Source organism: Pelodiscus sinensis, chromosome 22 (assembly GCF_049634645.1).
Source record: "Pelodiscus sinensis isolate JC-2024 chromosome 22, ASM4963464v1, whole genome shotgun sequence".
Lineage (NCBI taxonomy): Eukaryota > Metazoa > Chordata > Testudines > Trionychidae > Pelodiscus > Pelodiscus sinensis.
The window spans coordinates 26,873,985-26,898,732 of record NC_134732.1 but is presented as its reverse complement, the minus strand read 5'-3'; the positions used below and the strand labels follow the sequence as shown (position 1 = coordinate 26,898,732).

General features: G+C 43.6%; 1 protein-coding gene across 11 annotated transcripts in view; it reads right to left on the bottom strand.

Moving 5' to 3' along the window:
- The window catches only part of RALGPS1 (Ral GEF with PH domain and SH3 binding motif 1), a 428,912-nt gene that overhangs the window by 33,630 nt on the left and 370,534 nt on the right, over nucleotides 1–24,748 (bottom strand). The window contains exon 13 of one of the 11 annotated variants that reach the window (XM_075905765.1): nucleotides 6,803–17,028. The exons of the other annotated variants lie outside the window; for them this stretch is intronic. Coding sequence (XP_075761880.1) covers nucleotides 16,991–17,028 — 38 coding nt within the window. The 3' untranslated portion in view covers nucleotides 6,803–16,990. Of the gene's footprint in view, nucleotides 1–6,802; nucleotides 17,029–24,748 lie in introns of those variants that run through there. 11 annotated transcript variants of the gene reach the window in all.

Sequence of the window (24,748 nt, the reverse complement as noted above, 5' to 3'; positions counted from 1 at the left end):
CCTCTTGTGGGTTCTAGAAGCAGCTGCTCCATTTAAGGGGTCAAGAATTTTTTTGACTTGAAGTCTCCCCCAAACCTGATCAAAGGACCAGCTCCTCAGAGGCAACTGTTTTCACATTTTCCCATGATCTTCCACCACATGTTTTTGAGTTACTTGTGAACAATAACATGCCTGATGATGCCGAAGAACAGTATTTTTCCGCCTCTGTAATAACTTAAAACATATATATCTCTGGGCTGAGACCCAGCATGGAGCCTTTTAGCCCCAAAGGAGAATTTATCTAAAAGTTATTAGCATATGAAAATGGGAGGATTACACTAACTGTAGACTTAAAGCTTAACATGGCTTCACCTGGCTTCATTGGGTTATTATCATGGCTTGTGATGAGCTAAAATCCTCACTGCCCCATGCACACGGCTTTGCAGGTTTGCTTGCAGCAGCAGTTCAGTTTTCTAATGTCTCCTATTGTCTCATTCACAAACCTTTTTCCTTGGTAACAGGAGTTGAGAAAATCTGATTCCTGTCATAGGATATTAAAAAGGTGTGAGTACAGGCAGTCCCCGGGTTACATGGATCCGACTTACATCGGATCCCTACTTACAAACGGGGTGAGGCAACCCCGCACTAGCTGCTTCCCCCCAGTAGACCAGGGAGACGCGAAGCTAGCGCCCCCCCAGCAGACCAGGGAGACGCGAAGCGGCTTTTCTCAGCAGACACCTTAGCTTGAGAATAAAGGACTGAGGGAAGTGAGTTGTGGGAGAATAAAACTGAGCCCTGGAGAAATGTTTGGCTAGAGTTTCCCCTACAATATGTACCAGTTCCGACTTACATACAAATTCAACTTAAGAACAAACCTACAGTTCTTATCTTGTACGTAACCTGGGGACTGCCTGTATATATCACAGTATAAATGTGATAGTATATATCACAGAATCATCCGGAATACAGAGGTTCAAGTGTATAACAAAAACTTGCTACTCACAGGCTATGCAAACTAAATGTAATGGAACAATAACACTTTTTAAAGAAACCTTGAAAAAATGGTGGCTGCTCTCTGGAAAGATCTCGACAAGATGAAAATGATTAAAATCATCACTTTATTTGACACAAAGTGCAATCAAAGCTTCTATTTCTCTCAACCTCTTGTAGATAACATAACTTAACTTTGGTCAAGGAAATCTCTCTCTCAGCTTTCATTTTATTATAAAGTGAAAATATGATACTTCATTCTTGTTCATGGTAGTTTAACACAAATGGGAATCCAACTTCCATTCTGGAGATAGATACTTTGTGTGTTCTGAGGGCTTAAGTTCTTCAAAACATTTCTTTGTTTTCTAACTTGAAAAGTCAGTTACCTCAAAGCAAGTAAATGTCTTAAAATCTGTAGCACTCCACGGAACCCCCCCCCCCCCCCCAAAAAAAACCCACCCCAGAAAAACAACCAACCCCAAAACCACCAACCAAAAACCCCAAACCAACTTCCTTCAGAAAATGAACAAGGGAAGATTTTGTCCTGAGATAGTAATGAATAAGTTTAGTGAAGTTAATCAAAGTTGTGCATTATTACATCAGGCAGGATGTGGCTCAAAATTTTAAAAATAATTTATAGGTTCAAGTGCTATGCCTATCTAAACAAGGAGAGAGAGATTATTTATTAGTAAATGTATTTCATTAAGAGTTTCTTCCATATTGTTGCGCTCTTGGAAATTGTACCCTTTTATGGCAGCAGAGAGTGTAGTTCACATGACTCTGACTATACAGAAACTCTTCAACAAAAAAAATTAAGATATAAAGTTGCAATAATTATAATTCCTTTTAAGAAGACTAGAAGAGCTTTCAAATGGAGCAGATATCGTGATCCAAAAATACTAAAAAAAAAAAAAAAAGACTGTTTTAAAAAAATGTTGAAACCCTTTTTAATGTAGGCAAAAGGACTGGATAACTCAGGTTGGGGATAGGTTCTGGAGTCTTTCACCTCTACAGCTTTTGTTCCAATTAGGCTCAGGCTGAGGGACTTGCTAGGCTGAAAGGGTGACAGTGGAAGGGGCATATGGCAGCTTTCACCTTAGGCACCAGTTCAAATTTTACTGTCTGGTAGTGACTGACAGTTGTTACTATTTCATCAATTTTGCACAATGAGTTACAGTCTAATTCCTGTTTCTGATGAACTCAGTGTGAGAAGAACAGGTCATCCTGGGAGATAAGATATGAGTGGGGATGCCTTCACAGCTGCTGCCAGTGCTTTAACTATTCTATGAAAGAAGAGAGTATTTCACGCACTAGTACTAAATTCTGCCATAGTTAAAAGAAGGTAATGTATATTTCATTAAGCTGACTAGGATGCTAAGCAGAGACGGAACCCAGAAGGTTCTGTTTCTGCTCCCACAGGAAATTCCTGCTCTTCTTTTACCATGGACTGACACCTTGATGGTAGATTATTTATAGTCTCTATTGTGGGGAGGAGGAATAGTGGAAGTGATTCATTTTAAATGAAACACAGAAACTACTGCTTTCTTTCATTTGCTGTAACTACTGCTGTAGGGTCAGAGCACTATTACTCTACAAGACACATGCTCATATTGCCACGTTTCTTCCTTTATTCTGAGGCTAAAAAGGCAAAAACTGAGTATCAAACACACTCAGGATATGTCTACACAACAAAGTTAATTCGAAATAATGGACGTTAGTTCGAATTAACTTTGATAGACGCTACACTAGCGCTCCGCTAGTTCGAACTTAATTCGAACTAGCGGAGCGCTTAGCTTGAACTAGGTAAACCTCATTCTACGAGGACTTAGCCTAGTTCGAACTTACTAGTTCGAATTAAGGGGTGTGTAGCCCCTTATTTCTAACTAGTGGGAGGCTAGCCCTCCCCAGCTTTCCCTGGTGGCCACTCTGGCCAACACCAGGGAAACTCTATTGCCCCCCTCCCGGCCCCGGACCCCTTAAAGGGGCACGGGCTGGCTACGGTGCCCGTGCCAGGTGCAAGCCTGCCAGCACCCAGCTAGCAGACCCTGCACCTGGCACGGCTCGAGCCAGCCACCCGATGCCCCCCAGCCCTCCCCCTCTTCCTGGGACCAGGCTGGCGGCTCCCGGGAGCTTGCCCGGGACCACAAGAGGCGGGCACCCGCCTGGTCTAGTGTGGACATCGTGGACCTCGTCCACGACCTCCGCACTAGGCACAGGAAAGCAGCCGTCTAGGGCAGGAGAGCTGCCAGCCTGGCCACCCAGGAGCAGGTGTGCATGAAAATCAAGGTGGTCCACTGAGACCCCCGACCCTGAGCTTCCAATGGCCGTACTGGGTCAGACCAAAGGTCCATCTAGCCCAGTAGCCTGTCTGCCGACAGTGGCCAAACCTAGGGACACTGGAGGAGATGGACCAAAGACAGTGACCAAGCCATTTGTCTCGTGCCATCCATCTCCAGCCTTCCACAAACTTTGGGCAGGGACACCACTCCTACCCCCTGGCTAATACCACTCCATGGACCCAACCTCCATGACTTTATCTCACTTCTCTTTAAACTCTGTTCTAGTTCTAGCCTTCACAGCCTCCTGCAGCAAGGAGTTCCACAGGCTGACTCTTTGCTTTGTGAAGAACAACTTTCTGTTACTAGTTTGAAGCCTGCTACCCATTCCTTTCCTTTGGTGTCCTCTGGTCCTTCTATTATGGGAACTAATGAAGAACTTTTCTTGATGCACCCTCTCCACCCCACTCATGCTTTTATAGACCTCTATCCTAGCCCCCCTCAGTCTCCTCTTTTCTAAGCTGAGAAGTCCCAGTCTCTTTAGCCTCTCTTCATATGGGACCTCTTCCAAACCTCTGATCATTTTAGTTGCCCGCCCCTCTCCCACCCTCTCTCTTTCCCTTTCCCACCTCCTTTTCCCAGTCTCCCCGAGTTTTGTTCAATAGAGAGAGATTCTATTTTTGACCACACGTTTTCTTTATTTTGTACATCAGGAAGGGGGGTTAGGGAAGGGTAAGTGGAAGGAGGTGAGGGAGGAATGGCCTGAGGCAGCAGCTCCACGCTCTAAGTCCTCATCTGATGCCCTGCCGGCACTGCTTCCGGCCATCCTTAACCCCGGTTCAGGGTCCACTTAATGTGGACATGCTAGTTCGAATTAGCAAAACGCTAATTCGAACTAGTTTTTTAGTCTGGATCCATTAGTTCAAATTAGCTTAGTTCGAATTAACTAATTCGAACTAAGTTAGTTCGAATTAGCGCTGTAGTGTAGACATACCCATAGTGACTTGTCTTCTGGTATTTTATTCTATTTGCATACAGAAAAAATAGGAAACATTAGATTTCCAAATAAAACCCATAGAAGTACTGTTATTAATTTCTGCAATCATTCACAATGTACAGACTGTATGTAATAAAAGCTACAAAGCCAAAATAATTTAAATTTACCAAACAATAGTATAAATTCCCTAACTATGAATTTCCCTGTCTAAATATGAATAACAACTTTTCTGTTGTTATTTAGAAATAATGCTTTGAGGAATGCTTTCTCCTAATATTACAGAATCCTACTACATTCCATTATTGACAAAAATAACTTAAGGATGCTTCACTAGAAATATCCAGCAAAAGTTATATTGTAGGCCTGCTTTATTGCCTGGTTACAAATAACCTCTATAATGAAGATGATTGTGAATATTTGCTGAATTACATGTGTGCTTGTGATGGATAGGAGGATTTCTGGCCATCACTCCGTGACTAAAGGGTTAAACCCAGGTAACTAAGGGTGTTGGCAGGGGATCAGATGAACCAATGAGATTCAGTGCTGAAATCTGAATTGTATATAGATACCTTCCCTGCTCTTTTTCTGTGTGTGAGTTTAAGCCAGGAGTTGGGAGACAGACAATGATTTAAACCCAGGCAGGACTACCATGCCTCCAAGGAATATGGGGCGTGGAAGTGGATTGAACCCATGAAGGGAGTATTAGTAAATAAGGGGGAAATGTCCATTTATTAGTGATCAGGGTATTTTTCTTTGTTTTGGTTGTTTGGTTAAACTTCTCTGTGTGTGAATTCCATGTGCCTTCCTTCTCCACACACCATATTTAAGCTACATATTTAAAGTGCTACATTGTCCTGCATTTTGCTTCATATTTAAGCTATATCCCAAAGATATTGTTCGTATTTTGAGCTGTTCTTTTCTTAGATGCTCTGTAACAGCTAGCAACCAAGTATGCTTTATCAAGTATATCTTTTTGTTTTGTTGTTAAAATCCCCCTTTTTAAGGAGGTAATTTGATTCTTGTGTGTGTCTGCCTAGCCTGAGAAGTCAGCTATCAGAGATATAGTTTGTTTCTCTGCTTTTTGTTTCTTTTTAAGCTCTCTTGTGGCTAAAGAACTTGGGGTACCACTGAGGGAAGAATTCAAGTATTCCTTCCTATTTTTTTCAGGGTTTAAATCACTTGAGAGTGGAAGTCTATTTTCCAGGGCCAGTGCATCTGTGACTCTGGGGAGGTTTTTTTTTTAAGCAGAGCCTATAGAGGCAAGGTACTTAAGGTCTTTTGCGGGCCCCCACCTTCTGCACTTGGCGTGTCAGAGTGGGGAACAGCCCCTGACAGCGCTATTCACTGTATTCTAATCCCTCAACCGGTCATAATCAACTAGATCTAATTTCAGGATTCTTGTACCTATCAAGTATCTGAGTTTCTAATTGTAACTGAATATAGTTAGCCAATAGTAATATGATCCATTTTGTCAATCATTCTGATCTTCTACACACAAAGTTGGCATACTGCAATTAAATTGTCTAATGCTTCTCAGTGTACCCATAAAAAGCTACTTATACAGTACAAGCATTTAGATGAGAAAGTAATGACTGATTGGGAACTTGTTTTTGAGCAGACTCTTCATTTGATTTGTTTATTTTTCAATAAATCATTAGAACTAGTTTTTGAAAGGAGAAAGGAATATGTGTTATGAATTAATTTAAAATTGCTACTAATGTTCATTAAATTTGGCAGAGAACTTGTAAACAATCATCCTTAGTTTTCATCCATAAATAGCTAGGAACTTCATTTTCTATCCTATTTTAGAGATGACCCCCACAGCAACACAGTACATGCTAGCACAATGCTGGTGCTCTGATGTCAGTATTGACGTGGAAGAAAAGTTATTCCCTACTGAACCACTAACATACAATTCTTCTGAATCTGGCTTTTCCTTGGAGTTTTTCTATGTGAGGCCTAACTTGGTTTATACTTGTGAGATAGATGAAATACCAGAAGGAAGTTGCAGACCCAGTTATAGAGATTATGGCATCTGCTTCTCCAATCTTTGACTGCACATTGTAGGGTTCCAATTACACTTTTAAGTGATGCACAGGTTTTATCTGTATCATGGCTAATAAAATCAATAAAAGTCATATGTTGTAATAATTGGGCCTACCTATTTACTCTAACTGTAAATTTAACTGTAAAGAGTATGTGAAAGTTCTTAAAATGTCACAATAACCTATAACTACAAACGTTAATGGGAGACGGTATGAAAAGGAAACAATAAATTAGTGCAAAGAAATAGTCCTACCGACACAACTCAATGAGTGTGCTGAAATTAAAAAAAACAGTTATTTACCTCATAACTGTTGATCTTTGAGATGTGGTGCTCATGTCCATTCCAATTAGGCATGTGTGTGCCACATGCACGGATTCTGGAGCTTTTTTCCCTTAGCAGTACCCGTTGGACCAGCCACGGAGTCCCGTGGAGTGGCACCGCTATATCGGCGCATATACACCCCTGCTGGCCCTCCACCACCTCAGTTCCGTCTTTCTGGAGTCCTCCAACGAAGGGGAGGTAAGCGGGATTTGGAATGGACATGAGCAACACATCTCAAAGAACAACAGTTATGAGGTAAATAACTGTTTTTTCTTCTTTGAGTGCTTGCTCATGTCCATTACAATTAGGTGACTCTCTAGCAGTGTCCGAGGAGGTGGGGTTGGAGTCTATCAACACCTACTTTACAATGGATTGCAGCACAGCCCTCCCAAAGGCCACGTCTCCCCTGACCTGCTGAGCAATTGCGTAGTGACTGGAAAATGTGTGCACAGCGGAACACGGAGCTGCTCTACAAATCTCAAGAATAGGCACCTATGCAACAAATGCCGTGGACAACGCATGTGCCCTCATGGAATGAGCCATCAGCAGGGGCACGGACCTACTCACAAGGTCATAACAAGCTCTAATCCAGGAAGTGATCCAGGAGGATAAGCACTAGGCTAATACTGGTGAACCCTTCATCCTCTCTGCAATGGAAATAAAAAGTTGTGAAGAGCTACGGAACTCTCTTGTCCTCTCTATATAAAACTCTAGAGCCTGTCTAACATCTAGAGAGTGTAGAGCCTGCTCGCTAGGCGTAGTGAGGTTTCGGGAAGAAAACAGGGAGGTAAATGTCCTGGGACATATAAAAATGTGAGACTACCTTAGGGTATGTCTACACTACCCCGCTAGTTCGAACTAGCGGGTAATGTATGCATACCGAACGTGCAAATGAAGCCCGGGATTTGAATTTCCCGGGCTTTATTTGCATAAGCCGGCCGGCCGGCCATGAGGTGTACAGATAGTTCGGAATGGCTAGCTAGTTCGAACTATCTAGCCCGTGCTGCGTGTAGCCGCGCGGCACGGGGTTCGAACAAGCCGGCATTTAAAAATGGCGCCAGCCGGCTTATGCAAATAAAGCCCGGGAAATTCAAATCCCGGGCTTCATTTGCACTTTCGGTATGCATACATTACCCCGCTAGTTCGAACTAGCGGGGTAGTGTAGACATACCCTCAAGGAGGAAAGCCGGATGGGGACGTAGCCTAAGCTTGTTCTTAAAGAAAACTGTATGGGGGCTCCAATGTGAGGGTCCTCAACACCAAAACTCTCCTGGCTGAGGTGATTGGAATCAAGAACGCCACCTTCCATAATAGGTGCTTCAGTGAGCAGGTGCCTAAGGGCTCAAAGGGGGGCCTTCATGAGACCTGTCAGGACTAAATTCAGATCCCAAAGGGGTACAGTTGGGCGCATATAGGAGAACACCTTGTCCACACCCTTCAGGAAGTGCTTTACCATCACATTCGTGAAGATAGTCCTATCTCCCTCCCCGGGAGAAAAGCTGCAATTGCAGCCAACTGAACCCTCAGGGAAGATGTAGCAAAGTCTTGGTGTCTGAGGTGTAGGAGGTAATCCAAAATAAGAGGGACCGAGGCACCCATTGGGTCGCCCCTGCCTACTCCCCCCACAAGGTGAAGTGTATCCACTTGGCCTCATACACCACCCTGGTGGAAGGCGTTCTACTCTCCAGGAGGACCTTCTGCACCTCCTCCGAGCAGAGTTGCTCCACCCCCGTTAACCACACTGGTTCCATGCTATGAGGTGGAGGACTGACAGGTACGGGTGGCATAGCCTCCCCTCTCCTAGGTCCTGAATAATCAGGTCTGGAACCAGCAGCAGTATCATTGGGTCTTCCACTTTCAGGTTTAACAGGGTGGTATCCACTTTCAGGTCTATCAGGGTGGTAAACCACTGCTGCCAAGGGCCTCTCGACTCCCTTTTGTGAGGTGAGAATAGAGGCAGGAGTATGCCATAAAGTTCTGGATATCTTATCCACTGTTTTATTAAGTGGTAGTGCCACTCTACCTGGGTTTTTGCTGTGAGGATGTCCACCATTGGTTCAGACTCCTCTTGGACCTCCTCTGCCTGCACCCCCAGATTGGCTGCCAGCCTTCTAAGCAGGTCTTGGTGGGCCCTGGCATCCATAGATGGAAGCAGCGGATCAAGGTTCATCAAGGCTTCGTCAGGCAAAGAGGACAATGACTCCCTGACCCCTAGCTGTTCCTCTGCCAGTTCCACCAGCTGTCCATGACTATGCCAGAAAGGGCATCCTGACCTGGCACCAACATTGCTGATAAAGGCATAGAGCCCTCCTCTGCCACAGGAGGTCTCACCACATCCTTATTGTAGGACTGGGCTGATTCCCAAAGTGGGGGCCCTCAGGAGAATGGTAGCTGAGGGGGCACTTTCCGGGTATGAGGCCACTGATAGCGACCTAGCTGGTGGTGGGCCCTGGGCCTGGTGGTAGGCCCAAGGCATCCAGAATGGCCATGGAGGTTTGCGGCTGCCACTAGGGTGGCCAAGTCTGGCTAACCTACAGACTTCAGTATTGAGGCCTATGCCCAGAGTGGGAGAGGTGCCAAGATCTGGACCTATATGAAGATGTCTTAGAATGCACCGTCTCCACCTCCGAAGAATAACTGGATGCCAACCATGGTGGTGCTGGTGATCTATGTGATCACTGGTGCTGGGCCATGGCCACAGGTTTCCCCCTGTGCACTGGGCCCAGTGTCAGCAGCGGAATCATCTGCATCATGGTGATCACATGAGGAAGCTGATCCGGAGGCACTAACTGATATGGTGCCACTAGGACACTGTAAGGCAGTACTGGGGGCCCAGACTGGAAACTACCGTGTGCCAACAGCGCCAGTAAGTGTTGCGGTGCCAGAGTTCCCGGTGCCATTGGGGTAGGCATGGGTGCTAGCAGCGGCCCTCATGAGTGTCCTGGTGCCAGTAACCACACCAGTGCCAAGCTTGGTGCCCGGGGCTTAGGATGCGCCTGATGACACGCTGCAGAGGTCTTGGCGTGAGGGGACAAAGTCAATTCAATGATCTCCCATGCTGCGTCAAATGTCTCTGGGGTCGACGAATGCCGGAGTTCCTCAATTACCACCTCCAGCACTGGACTCTCCCTCTGCATCGGGCTCTACCAGTGCCTTGCTGATACCAAGGCCTCTCCGTGCACCTTCAAAGCCGAGTGCCCCTCCTTAGGGTGCACTTCATGGTATCTCGATCATCCAAGGGCCTCACTGGCTGTTTAGCTGGCTTCCTGCTTCTGATGTACTTAAAAAACATTTTGCTATTACTTTTCAAGTTTTTGGCTAGCTGTTCTTCAAACTCTTTTTGGCTTTTCTATGCAGAATAACCTCATACTGGGCTAGTGAACAGGAGGGGTTACAACTGGAAGACTCAAAGCCACTTTGCATCAGTTAATATTATACTGCTGCTGAATTCCAGCTTTCTAATTTCAGTTATTGGTTTTAGTGCTATTTTTTAAAAATGGCAACGATGTTTCTATAATGTGGACAATACACATTTCATTCTTTTTCCCCCTAAAAGGAGGAAATATTTGTATTTGCTCTAACCTAAAAAAAATTTCCCCTTCAGGCAGACACAAAGCCGCAACAGTTAACAAAAGTTGCAAGAGAATGAAAGCAGCTGGTTATAATGATAATGCTCATGCAGTCGATAGTGCTCCAGCTATAATAATATCTGCACGGAGGAGAGAGCTATCAGACTTGTATGAGTATTAAGAGTCTCTGTCCCCTAACGCTGAACATGAGGAGTGACTTGTTCTGTAAAGGTGCACTAAAGGATTTGGCTGGATAGTAATGAGGGACTTAAGTTACACTTTGAAAACAGAGCCCATTGGCCCAACTCTATTCTTATACATGTGGGTGCTTTCACAGTGAATTCTGCAATATAGCTGCTGATTTTATGTATGTGTAGTGATGAATGCCTAGGAATAGAGCCGGCACAGATAAAAAATTTGTATCTGCATCTGATCTGCAATCTGCATACATAGTTTATGGATATCCCTGGCTCAAAATGGATTTGAAGGGCTTTACCTCTGAATTTTACATCCAGATCAATCCACTATTGTTTATCTGTACTGCAGTAGTAGTCCCAACCCTGCCGTGCTAGTAAAGAGATGTTTTTCTGAAACTGACAACATGGCTGCTTTTCAAAATGTCATTTAAGAGCTCTACAACAAAGCTGCTTCTATAAACAAGGATAAAGCTCATATTATTTATTACAATTTATTCCAGAGTGTAGACTGCTATCCCAGACCCTGCTCAGTGTGCTGCAAATCCCTAGCCTTGTAGCTCAACAGTAAAGTTCCAGTCCTTAAATTCAGTTAAGATCAAGTGATTTTTGGTTCTTTTTTCCATGAAATGAGATCATCTGCTACTGAAAACTCTCCTATTTATTCTCCTTGGCTGCTATCCTAGTGCATACTGTTACCATGATTGCTATTCTATCAGTACAGCTTTCAGGAAGACAAAGCACTTTTAGCAGGATTTTCCAGTCAACTGGCATGGAGAAAGGCAAATTTGGTTTTCATTATTTCTCAACATCATTGTCAAGACTCTGCTGACATGTACAAGAAAATAATGTATAATAATATGAAAACATTATTAAAAAACTGTTTACATTGGGTAATTTGAGACAAACAGTAGAATGTGATGACTGCTGTTTAGAGAACTGTGGCAAGAGTATTTGGAAAAAATTACCATGTATCTTTAATATCCCAGAGGATTATACTGCTTTTTCCTTTGCATAATTTTTCCATGAACTATCTTCCAAATGTTATAAATGAAAGTTTATTTTACAGCCTTATATTAAAACACACGAACACATACAGTCTCTAGAGTAAAAAAAAAGTTAGTCTGTTAATTTTCTCCTTAAAAACATCAACAAATAAACTAGTAGAAAATAAAGACAGTATGAAAGGGCGAGCTACACAGACTACCACAAACTAGGATAAAAGAAAGAATGCCAGAGACTTTCAAGGAAGTCTCAACTTTTATGCACCTCTCTGTATATTTTCTATTAATTTATTTGTTGATTTTTGTTTTAGGGAAAAATTAATGAACTATAACTTCTTTTATTTTAGAGACCACATGTGTCTGCATGTGTCTGTGGATGTGTGTGCAAGAAATAAAACTGATATTTACCAACTCTGCTTGCTAAAACTTACTGTTGACATTCAAAGCCACAGGAGCTTAGGAAAAACTTGCCAGTAGGAACTTGTAAGTTAGAGCTACAGTTGAAACTTTCAAATAAAATAACTACCTACAAATAGGCTACAAGTAAGAACTTCAAAGAAGAAATCTATCTGACTGGTGGAAAATATTTAAAAGATTAGTTTTTCCTTCTTTTAGTATTTTCTAAAATCCTACCAAATCCTTCTAATATATACAACATACATAAATAGCATCAGTAAATTATGCCTCCTGCCTTCTACACACAAAACTAAGATGCTCTTACAAATTTTGTAAAATAAAATGTCATCTTTGGTCAGTCTCATCTTGTCTCATTTATCCTATAGAATAGTATGTGAACAATCCATGACATGTTTAGTGATGGTTGGAAAAACTAGACAGTGTGCTGAAGACAGCAGTCTCAGTCTCAATTTGATGAATGGAAGTATTTTTTTAATCTTATGTCAATGATGTGCAGGGAATAAAGGTGGTGATATTTGCTCTGATCGGTGGAATTGTTCAGGAGGAATATAGGATAAAAAGCATAGTATCTTCAAAACAAAAGCTGTAAATCAGTTGGAAATGTTACTTTTTTTCTTTTAGGTTTAGTAATTGCCATAGAGCAGTGTTTCTCAACTTTTTTTATAAAGTACCCCTTAATATATATATAAGTATCCTGAGTACCTACAGTTTTCAGACGCACTCATTTTTTTTCTACCATTGCAACACATTTGTTTAAACAACTCAATTGTAGCTAGGCAGACAATAAATGTTTAGGTGTAAAAAGTACAAAAATAATGAAGTGCTGTAAAACTTAAAACAAAAATTCAGTTTTCTCCAAATTTCAGTTGTGTTGATGTATCCCCCAAACTTCTCTTGAGTACCCCTAAGGATACTCAAACCACTGGTTGAGAAACACTGCCATAGACTGACAACTAGTCCCTCTAACTTGGTAACTCTCTCTCAGATAGTGGCTAGTCCTAAGTACTTCAGAAGAAGGTGCAAGGACTTAGTGCTAATTAAAGTCTTTGATTTAGCACCTCCAGTTTTGATGTGTCTATCTCTAGCATTTCCTAATTTTAAAAAATGTCTAAAATGAGTAATCTGCCTATGGATGAAGTGTTGTCCAATGACTGTGTATAGAATGAAATTTACCCTTATATATCATCTCAAGGCATATGCTTCATTGCCATTCTCTCTACTGACACTAATATGTACTTCCACATCATCATCAGCCCATGAAGACTTTGCAGTGACCTTGGCCAGGGAGGTTTAACAGCTACTTTGTCTTACTCAAGGTATGATTCATGGAGGTTAGGAATGTTTCAGTCTTCCATCAGGTCTTCCCACTGTCCAAAATAAGAGTATAGCAGTAGGAATATGCTAACAATCACTTGACCAACAGGGTGTCAGTGATTGTGAAATGCTCATGGTGATTAGAGAGGCTAACAAAACCCAGTGACAATGGAGGATTTCATCTATCCACATATGGACTAGGAACATGCCACCTTAGGATTGGATGCAGGGATCAATGTTTAGATTCCATTAATGACTATTAAGAAGTTAGTCCTGGAACCCACATGGGAGAGGCAATTTTTGATTTAGTTGTAAGTAGCATACAGAATCTAGTCCAAGAGGTGCATATTGCTGAATCACTTGGTAATAGGTACTATAATCTAATTAAATTTAACATCCTCAATTGGGGGAGGGGAGATACCAAAATCCCTCCACCACCAGAGTATTTAACTACTCAAAAATAAGTAGAACAATTTGATACAAATTAAAAGACATAATCACAAGGGCATAATGGCCTGTAAACTTCATGGAAACTTTTTAATAACACCATAAAATAGGCTCAAACTATATGTATACCCTCCACCTGCCCAAAACAAGAGTAAAAAGGCTAAAAAGAAACTTACAGCCAAAGTAATAAAGGTGCATAGAGACCAAAAGACATCTTTGAAAAATTTGAAGCCAATCCTACTGAGGACTATGGAGAGGAACATACATTCTGGCAAGTCAAGTGAAAAAGAATAATTAGGCAGTCTAAAAACTTGAAGAGCAACTAGCAAAGGACACAAAAACTAATAGCATTTTTTAAGTACATCAGAAGCAGAAAGTCTGTCAACCAGTCAAGGGAGCAACTGGATGATTGAGTTGCTAAAGGAATGCTCAAGGAAGACAAAGCCATAGAAGAAAAACAAATGAATTTTGTTTATTGGCCTTGTCTGCAGATGGTGTGAGGGAGAGTCTCATGCCTGAGCCATTCTTTTTAGGTGATAAATCTGAGAAACAGTCCAAACAGATGTCAATAGAGGAGCTGTTCGAACAAACAGATAAAAAAAAGTCGTAAGTAGCAGCTGGTATCCACCCTAACATTCTGAAGGAACTCAAAGTATGAACTGACGGTAAGGTGGTGGGGCGCGTTCCCGCATGGCCTAGGGCGCTCACCTAGGAAGGACAGGGTTGTGGGTTCTAGTCCCGGGTCAGGTCGAGCTGGGTCAGCCAAAACCCGTCAGCCCCCGGGGTGGAGGGATAAGGGGCACCCTGACGATAAGGTGGTGGGGCAGGTTCCCGCGTGGCCTAGGGGATAGGGTATGTAACTGTGGTATGTAACCTACTGCTTAAAGTAACCTTTTACCAAATGACTGGCAGGAGCTACAATAACACAATTTTTTTAAAAGGGCACCAGAGAGGTTGTTGGCAATTACAAGATTAACTTCAGTACCAGGCAAACTGATTGAGAATGGGTAAAGAACAGAATAATTAGACTGTGACACATAGTTGAACACAATATGTTGGGGAAGGGTCAAAAAGGCTTTTGTAAAGGGAAATCACGCCTCACCAATTTACTAGAATTCTTTCAGAGGGCCAAACAATAACTCTAAGGCTATGTCTACACTGGCGGGTTCTTGTGCAAGAACTCTTGCGCAAGAACACGTCCACAGTGCCATGTGCTTTTGCGCAAGAGCATCCATGGCACTGTGGACGCTCTCTTGTACAAGAAAGCTCTGATGGCCATTTTAGCCATAGGGCTTTCTTGCGCAAGAAACCCCTGCCGCGCGTCCACAGAACTCTTGCGCAAGAGGGCTTACACTTGTTAGGAAAGAGCGTAGCGCTTGTGCAAGAAGTCCTCTCTTCCCACTCTTTACTGGAAATCTTTTGCACAAGAGCCGAAGGGCAGAGTGGACGCTCTGCGGGTTCTTGCGCAAGAACCCGCCAGTGTAGACGTGGCTTAAGGGTTATCCACTGGATATAGTGTACTTGGATTTTCAGAAAGCCTTTGGCAGAAGCCTCATCAAAGACTCTTATGCAAAGTAGGGACCATGGGATAAGGAGGAATGCCAGAGGATCAATAACTTGTTAAATGATAGGAAACAAAAGTAGGAATAAACTGTCAGTTTTCATGGCTCAGAGATGTATACAGCAAGGTCCCGCCAGGGATCTGTATGAAAACCAGTGCTGTTCAACATAGTCAACATGGATGGAGAAAAGGGGGTGAACAATGAGGCGATAAGGTCTGCAGGTGATACAAAATTCCTCAACATAAGCAAGTCCAAAGCTGACAATAAAGAATGACAAAGGGTCTCCATGGCTGGTGAGAGAATCGCTGGGCCCCTGGGCAAGGTGACTCTGGGCCCTTAGAGGGTGCTGGGCCTTAGATGGAAAGAGGGAGCTGGGGACTAGCCTCCCCAGCCAGCCATTCAGTGCAGCCTGGCCCAAGCCTCCTGGGCCTCCAGTGGTGATTTAAAGGGCCTAGAGCTCCAGCCACTGCCCAGGTAGTGGGGGCAGTGGCCAGGAGCCCTGGGTTCTTTTAAATCATGAGGCCTTGGGGCAGCTGCATCTTTTGCTGGCTCCCCTCCAACCCATCGGCAGCCCTGGGGAATCTCACTAAACTGGAAGACTGGGCAACAAATGGCAGATGAAATTCACTGCTGATAAATACAAAGTAATACACATTGGAAAGCATAAACTTAACTACACATACAAAACGATAGGGCCTAAATTAATTGTTAGCAGAAAGGGATCTTGCACTCATTATGGCTAGTTGTGTGGGATCATCTGCTCAGTGTTCAGCAGCACTCAAAAAAAGCTAACAATGAAAGGAAAGGGCCAGAGATTAAAGACAGGAACTACCATAATGACAATTCAAATCCATGGTATGCCCACACCTTGAGTACTGGAAATAGTTTTGGTTATCACATATCAACAAAAAGATATATCGGAACTGGAAAAAGAACAGAGAAGGGAAACAAAAATGATTAGTGGTATGGAATGGCTGCATTATAAGGAGAGATGAATAAAACTGGAAAAGAGACGTCTAAGGGGGGATATGATAGAGGTCTATAGAATCATGAATGATGTTAAAAAAGTGAATAAGGAAGTTTTATCCCTTGTCATGACACACAAATTAGGAAGTCACCCAATGAAATGAACAGGCATCAGGTTTAAAACAAACATAAGGAGATTCATACAACACACAGTCAGCTGGTAGAACTCATTGCCAGGGGATGTTTGAAGGCCAAGAATATAACTGTGTTTAAAAAGAATTAGATACATTCATGGAGGAAAGGTACATCAATGTTTGACTGATATCTGAGTGCTGATTTGTACAGTCTCTCTGAGTGTGGCCAAAGAGAGGAACAAGGTTGGAGTGCTCTGGCCTGTAATACGCCAGGTTCTGCACAGGAATGGGAATTGTTTTCTGGGTACTGGTCTGTACCCAAGTTCTTTTAAAAAAGCCTATTGTGGTTTCAGTAACCAATCAAGCCTTTGTGAAAGAGCAGGCTCTGAGGAGGCAATCATCCAAGTAAGGGAAGAGGATGCTCCCTTGGGAATCTTGGAGAATATGCTGCTAGAGCCAATTAAGCCCTGACAGGGAGTACTTTGTACTGGTAGTGGTCTTATTCTAGTGTAAATCTGCGGAACAGTCTGTGGGAAGGTAGAATTGAGATATGAAAATAAGTGTCCTGAAGGTTAAGGACCAAAAATCAGTCCTCCTGTTTCAGTGCTGGAATGACTGTTGCTAGAATGATCATCTTAAATTTTGGAACTTTCACAAACTTGTTGCGTGCTCAGAGGTCTAGTATGAGTCTCCAACTTCCCTTCCTTTTATGGGAAATAACAGGAGTAAAAGCCTTTGTCCTGACTCTATGGCTTCGAGCTGGAACAGATGATTTATTTCTTGCTGTAGTAATCTCTTGTGAGAAGGACACCTGAAGACAAATGAGGAAAGGAGGTAAAATGAATGGAATACATATTGCAAATATTTTCCAAGACCCATGGGTCCAATGTTATGCATTTCTAGGTGCTGCAGAATGTGGTAAAATGGTAGCCAAATGGACAAGATAAATTGGTCAGTTCTGCTTGATGTGTGTATTCCATGTGAAATTCCACACATTTCTTGATTGAGATCAATCATTTTCAAAAATGGGTTATGAAAACTTTTAAGGACAAAGTGCTCCAGGGCAAGTTGATGAAACCATGTTTCATACAAGTACAACGTTTTCCTCCTGGGCTGTAAACTTCTGGGAGGAAAAAAAAACCAACAAAACAACCCAACATGTGGGAGTTTATCCTGGAAGCTCAGCCAATACTACTTTAACAACAGCACCAGGAAAGTGGCCACTTAAACCATGAGGCAGCAGTCGAGGGGTTGCACAAGGATTTGACCATGCTCATTTCTACAAAATGACTGGCTGTTAAAGCACTCAGCACAAACTATTTACTGGTTACTGAGGCAACCATTAAAACAAATAGCATACTAAATGTCAGACCAAGTGTTTACATGGAAAATGATGCATTCCTATGCATTGAAAATATTGGAAGTACCATCCAGATGATATCACTAGTGCAGTGCATCTATTGCCAAATGTTACAAATGTGCAAATGTCCTGGTATCTCTGCCTTTCCAGTTGTATGACTTTTTAGTTTTTTTAAAAAACACTTAAGTGTCACCTGATCTAGGGCTAAAAAAATAATGCATTAAAATAGCATGGTACTTAAATTCTTTGGACATTTCCAGGGCTGAATATACTTGGCTGAATTCTGTCCCCAGTTAGAGCAGTGCAAATCCCCGATTTCTGGGGCATTACTATGGATCTCTACTGAGGTAAGAATAAAGCCCATTTACTCTCTTGTCAGTAAGTATTATGGGGTTTCAATAGTGATGGATTTCTCTATTCTAAAGCACAGTGAAAACACAAGAAATAACAGATTTTATCTATGACTGAGACTCTAAGGAAGATAATGGGCTTCATCCTCAACCCAGCCTCTGAAAAACCTGCTCCTCTGATTTCCACCACCAGTGCTGTCTAAAAGGGAAACATGACAGGTTGAATCACAAAAGTCCCCTAGTGTGCCGATCATGCCGAGGGCACTCACCTTCTTACCCTCTGGGACTCCCCACCATCCTGTTCTGCTGGGCCAGATCCTCTTGTCTCCTCCAGACAAGGCACAGAGTTGGTGATTAATCAGCCCCGCCCTGTCAGTCAGCTGCCTGCATGAAACTCTGAGCGTCTGACTGGGTAGTGCTGATTAATCACCTGTGAAGCTGTGCTGCCGCCTAGCGTAGAGGGAACATTGGTTATCACCCCACCGCAGAGTAACACAGTTCAGGTCTGAGAAGGCTCATCACTCAGGAAAACAACACAGTGGTTACTCCATATCCCCCCTACAGTAAAAATTATTTACACTGGGCTTGATGAGAAACAAAACTGTTTTTATTAAGTACAAAAATTAGATGCAAGTCCTGGCAAGTGAAAACAGTCAAATAGGTTACTAAATTGAAATGAAAGAACTCCCCCCTCCCCACACACACACACTAGCTAGTTCTAATCCACTAAGAAAGTTAGAGTTGAAGTACACTCTGGCCTGGGTCTTCAGCTTGTCATAGTTCTTCACTGTCTAGAATCATAGAATCATAGAATAATAGGACTGGAAGGGACCTCGAGAGGTCATCGAGTCCAGCCCCCCGCCCTCAAGGCAGGATCAAGCTCCGTCTACACCATCCCTGACAGATGTCTATCTAACCTGTTCTTAAATATCTCCAGAGAGGGAGATTCCACCACCTCCCTTGGCAATTTATTCCAATATTTGACAACCCTGACAGTTAGGAATTTTTTCCTAATGTCCAATCTAAACCTCCCCTGCTGCACTTTAAGCCCATTACTCCTTGTCCTGTCCTCAGAAACCAAGAGGAACAAATTTTCTCCTTCCTCCTTGTGACACCCTTTTAGATATTTGAAAACCGCTATCATGTCCCCCCTTAATCTTCTTTTTTCCAAACTAAACAAGCCCAGTTCATGAAGCCTGGCTTCATAGGTCATGTTCTCTAAACCTTTAATCATTCTTGTCGCTCTTCTCTGTACCCTTTCCAATTTCTCCACATCTTTCTTGAAAGGGCTGTATCTAGTATCCTCTTAGGATGGGCGAGGCTGTTTCAAAGTCCAACTGAAGACAAAGGACTGATGGTTTTTCAATGCTTAAATAGAATAATAGAATACTAGAACTGGAAGGGACCATGAGAGATCATCAAGTCCAGTCCCCTGTCCTCACAGCAGGACCAAGCACCATCTAGACCATCTCTGATAGATGTCAATCCAACCTGCTCTTAAATATCTCCAGAGATGGAGATTTCACAACCTCTTTAGGCAATTTATTCCAGTGTTTACCCACCCTGACAGTTAGGAAGTTTTTCCTAATGTCCAACCTAAATCTCCTTTGCTGCAATTTAAGCCCCTGGCTTCTTGTTCTATCAGAGGCCAAGGAGAACAATTTTTCTCTCTATTCCTTGTAACACCGTTTTAGATACCTGAAAACCACTATCATATCTCCTCTCTGTCTTCTCTTTTCTAAACTAAACAAGCTCAATTCTTTCAGTCTTTCCCCCAGGCAAGAATCCTTTGTTCAACACCTCCCCCCCAACTTCATGGAAAAATATCAGGTTGAAGATGTATCCCAATACCAGGTGGTATGGTCATAAGTCTTTCTATAATCAACTGCAGTTTAGGTGTACAGGGCAAACATGAGCATTCACAGGCCATTGGTTTGAGTACTGAGTTATTAAATATCACTAATGTTCCTTGTTAGCACACACTGAATTATAAACAGATCCATACTTCATATTTCTAACTTCACATACAAGAATGATATATACACAAAAAGAGGATATATAGCTTGAGTAGATTGTAACTCTAAAACTGACGTTACATTACCCTTTCTGCACACAGAATCTTCAAGTTATGCATATTCATAAGCCAATTTTCATAAGGCATGGGAGGACTGTGACAACTGATCCTTGAATAAAAGGGCTGTTAAAAATATCTAGATCCCTCTTCGGAGTTCACACTCTAATGCTTTGGAAATTCTCACGTGGACCTGGTCAACATCATATAAAACACAGATCAGGTCCCTACAGTTAGCATCTATTTTTTAAACACTGAATGTTTCTTTTACAGTATTTCTTTGTTTTTTTTAAATGTTTAAAATATTTGTAAAAAAACCAAACTTTCTGTGTGCTGAAGAACTACTTTTCAGAGTGACACTGAGATCCTCCTGAAATCATGCATGTAGCTTTCTGCATTGAACATTGCATTTAATTGTGTTCTAGTTCTAAAGAATGTCAGATGTTGGGAACTGTAAACATATCTGCTACATATTATGTCAAATATTCCCCTTTGCTCTGGGAAAAAATACTGAACTGTATCTTCCAAAACAATCTGACTGCTGGATGAACTATTAATGCTGGGCATCTCTTAGCCAACAACGCCATTTGTCAGCTCAGGCATTCAATTGAGCAACGTGAACAATTTCATTTTCTGCATGTCATTAATATCCTGATTTTACTGCAGTAAGGACTTGTAAACCATCTCAGTCAAGTTTTGTGAATCAGAAGAGTCCCTGAAAAACATAGCTTTAAATTTCTGTCTAAAACTATTTATGACAAATCTCTTCCTATGAGGAGATGCAATTTTCCTATAAAAGCACTATTCACAATTATACATAAAACATGCGTCAATGTAATGAGATTACCATAACCACTAATGCAAAAGATAACTTGTTGTGAGACATTCATTTCAATCAGATGTCTGTCTCCTGTTTTGATTTACTGGAAAACTGGTTGGCAATCCAGGTGGAAAGTGGACAGTTGTTTTTTTCCAATATTTTGGAAACAGAAATACTGACAAATGAAACTGTTTTCACTGAGCCTTACACAGACAGATGGAACTTCACTAAGAAAAATGATGTTCCCATGCAATGATCTTTGTTATACTTTGTGGAAGGGAGAGAGGAAGCAGGAGAATGCAATGGAAAGGAAACACCATTTCCACCTTAATGCTAGGCAATTCAAATCAAGGACCTGAAGGGGAGACACCCATCTCCTCTTGGATTTTGAAGTGGTTAATCATTATCATGATATTATGTTTGGTAATATGAGGGAGTCATAAGAGAGAATTACAGGAAGCCCTTGCTATTCGTGGTGGCACCACCATGAATGGCAAAATTCATGAATACTGGGAGTTGAGGCAGAGAGCTCCCCGCAGCTTCTGAGCTCACCACGAGCACTGGGAACCATGGGAGAATTAACCATGGGGACCAGGAGCTGGGGTGAGTTCCCCACAGCTCCCGTTCCCCACCCAGGCCAGTTCCTTCAAATAAGTGGAACCACAAATAGCGATTCCGTGAATCATGAGGGTCTCCTGTACACTGTGTCACACTCAAGAGTTTAGCTAGAAAGCTGTTAACTTAGATCAGTGGTTCTCAAATTTTTTGGCCCATGGCCCACCCTGCATAACTGAAACCTTTCCATGGATCACCAGCCAACCACCCAGGATGACAAAATGCCTTCGCTTGCCTCTAACTACCTTAAATACTAAATTATTCAAAATTATTCATTAGGGTCCTGGAGCATAAAAATGTAAATATGCAACTATAACATAAGTAAGGGGTGGGCTATAATTTTTTACGGGGGGAGAAGGGGACACTCCAAGATTTTGGAAAGTGGTTGAGGGACAAACTCTTCCATGATATTAATGGAGGAGATGCAGGGTCTGGGATGGAAGCTGGATGCAGAGGGGAGCTTGGGGTAAGGGATTGGGATGCGGGAATGAGACTGGAGTCTGGGAAGGAATTTGGGTGAAGGAGGTGGTTGAGATCTAGGGCAGGAGACTGGAATGCAGGGGTTTGAGATGTGACCTAGGGTGGAAGGGAATTATAATCGGGGGCAGGAGATTGGGGTGCCAGAGCTGGGAAGGGGTTATGGGTGCAAGAGGGGGACAGAGGGTTTGGGTAGGGAGGGGCTCGGATGCCAGAAGCAGGATGTAGCCAAGAGACTTACCAACCAGCAGCCAAACCAGCCTGCCTGCCTGCAGAGCTCAGGCTTGCTGAGCTTAAAATGTTTCCCGGCCAGCTTGCCTGGCCATGTGCTTCACTGAATAACTGGGTGTAGCCAGACATGAACCCCATCTTGTTTTTCCCCTCCCCCCCCAGAGAGCAAGAGAAAGGCAGTCAGCCTTTGATGCCCTGGGAATGCAGGTGTGCTGCCTGTTCCTGACTCTACCATAAACAGAAACCAGACAGTAAATGGGCTAGCTGATGACCCGGGGCCTCCCGTCGCCCTGATGGCTAGTATCAGTAGTTGACACGCCTGCACTCTCCCAGGAGAGGAATCTTAGCCCATCACATACCAGAAGTGCCCATTGTCTGCATTTTCCCAGGTGTGAATTATGCTTTGCACCCTTCGTGGGAAACTTGGTGTTCAAAGCCATTTTTCCTAATTGGCCACTTGAGACCAGGAAGGGGTATAAAGAGAGGTTTAGTAGCCCACCCCATTTGAGCTCCAATCATCTACACCTGCTGGCAGGTATTGATTGACTCCCGAGATCTGTGGGACACCCAACCTTGCCCTACTTCTTCCCGAGGTATTGAGAGAAAGACGCTGGCCACGCCAAGTCTGGAACGCAGGGGTGAGGATATATACCTGCCAGGTGTCTATTTTGCATGCATTTAATAAGAGCTCCGAGAACTAAAAGGGTTTCATGGTACCTATAAGTGACTTATTAGTGTAATTTCTGTCCTGTCCTTTGTAGTGGTTGTGTTATCTGTAACACAGTAGTAGCATTTAACACCTAAGTTTACCCTGTAACAATAAAATAGTAACTGTTTAAGCTGTGACCTGACTCCTTCAGTTGCTGTAACAGAATCAAGCACAATTTTAAAAAGAACTCCAGCTGGTCATAAGGGACAGATATAGGGAAAGCTTGAGTGTTGGATCGTGTCGCTTCCAGGGGACAGATCCGTTGGGGCATCTCTCAGCCTCCCCAGGCTGCCCGCTGTGAAGGGATCATGTATCCTAGCAGTCAAAATCTGAGGTGTAATAAGCTCTCCCTGTAAACTTCTTGGGGCGCCTGTCAACCTTCTCCAGGTTGCCTGATGCGAAGGGACCCCAGTCCCAGCAGTTGAAGTCTCGGGTGTATAACACACACACACACTACTCACTGTCCTGACCATCGGCTGACACTGGGCTGAGGAGTAGGGGCATGATTCTTCTTGGCTGCCTGTTATTCCAATAGGCAGCTCCCACTGGCTAGTTTCTGGCCAAAAACCAGCCAATGGGATTGTGCTATGGGTGGGGTGGCTCCTGAAATGTCCCCCCTCCCTTTGAGTTTTGAAACAGAAAGGAAGCCCGACAGCTGCATTTCTGCATGGCACGTGGGGTTGCGGGGCAAGCAGGGAAGCCTGCCTGGGGCTTCCCGCTGCCTCTGCAGGTCGGATCCAGTGGCTTGGCAGGCTGGGTCCGGCCTACGGGCCATATTTTCCCCAGGCCTGACATAAGGGAACATAGATAATCGATGAAGGAAATATTAATCAGAATCAAAATAATTAAACAGATTAAGTGCTTTAACTTTATCATGTTAGCTTACCAAACTTCATTGTAAATAAAGTAAAATATTAATTTATGTCCAAAACAAAAGGTTTCAACATTATCTTTATTTACAGCAGGGATGGGGAACATTTTTTGGGTCAGAGGCCACTGATCTACAGAAAAATCACTCGGGGACCACATAAAAGTGAGAGGCAAAAAAACAAAAACAAAAAACACACACTGCCAACGCTCACTGATGTGGCCACCTACTTTGACACCTCACTTCCCTGGCGCTCCAGCCTTATGGGGGGGACAGGGAGGACAGAGGCTCAGGGCTTCCCACAGGCCAGATTAACTCTTCTCTGGTCCTGGGGCTAATGGATTTTGTGAGCTCCCGCTAGGCTCTGGGGTGGGGCCAAACATGAGGGGTTCAGTATGTGGGAGGGTGCTGCCAGGGATTGCGACAGGGATGGGAGCGCAGGAGAAGATGAGGGTGGGGGGTCTGGGTGAGAGGTAGGATGCAGGGGGTCTGGCTTGGAGTTTGGGTGCAGGAGTGGGTGAGGGTGTGAAGTTTGGCCAGGAGACAGTGTGCAGAAGCAGGCTGGGGGTGGAGTGTCTGGTCAGAAGGGAGGGTGCAGGAGCATGTGAGGGTGGGTGGTCTGGGAGTGAGGGAGGGTGCAGGAGTGGGCTGGAGGTATGAGGTCTTGGTGGTGAGGGGTTCATAAGAGCGCTGCGGGGTGAGAGGTCTCAGCGGGAAGAGAATGGGGAGTGCTTACCTGGCTCCACGCCCCCCCACCGCTCCCAGGCACCACCTCTCACTGCTTCCATTGGCTTCAGTTCCGGCCAATGGGAGCAGTGGGGAAAGCCTACAGGTGAGCAGTTTCCTTGCTGCCATTCCCCCAGCTGGGGAGAAGAGGAACCAGAGGTGCGTGAAGCCGCTTGTTCCAGTCACAAGCTGGATCTGGCCCACCAGGCTCAGGGCTCCCCCCAGTGGGAAGCTGGAGCTGGTGCTCCAACTTCACAGGAAGGGGTGACAGTGGGCAGCTCCTAGCTGCAGAGGGAGGAGGGAG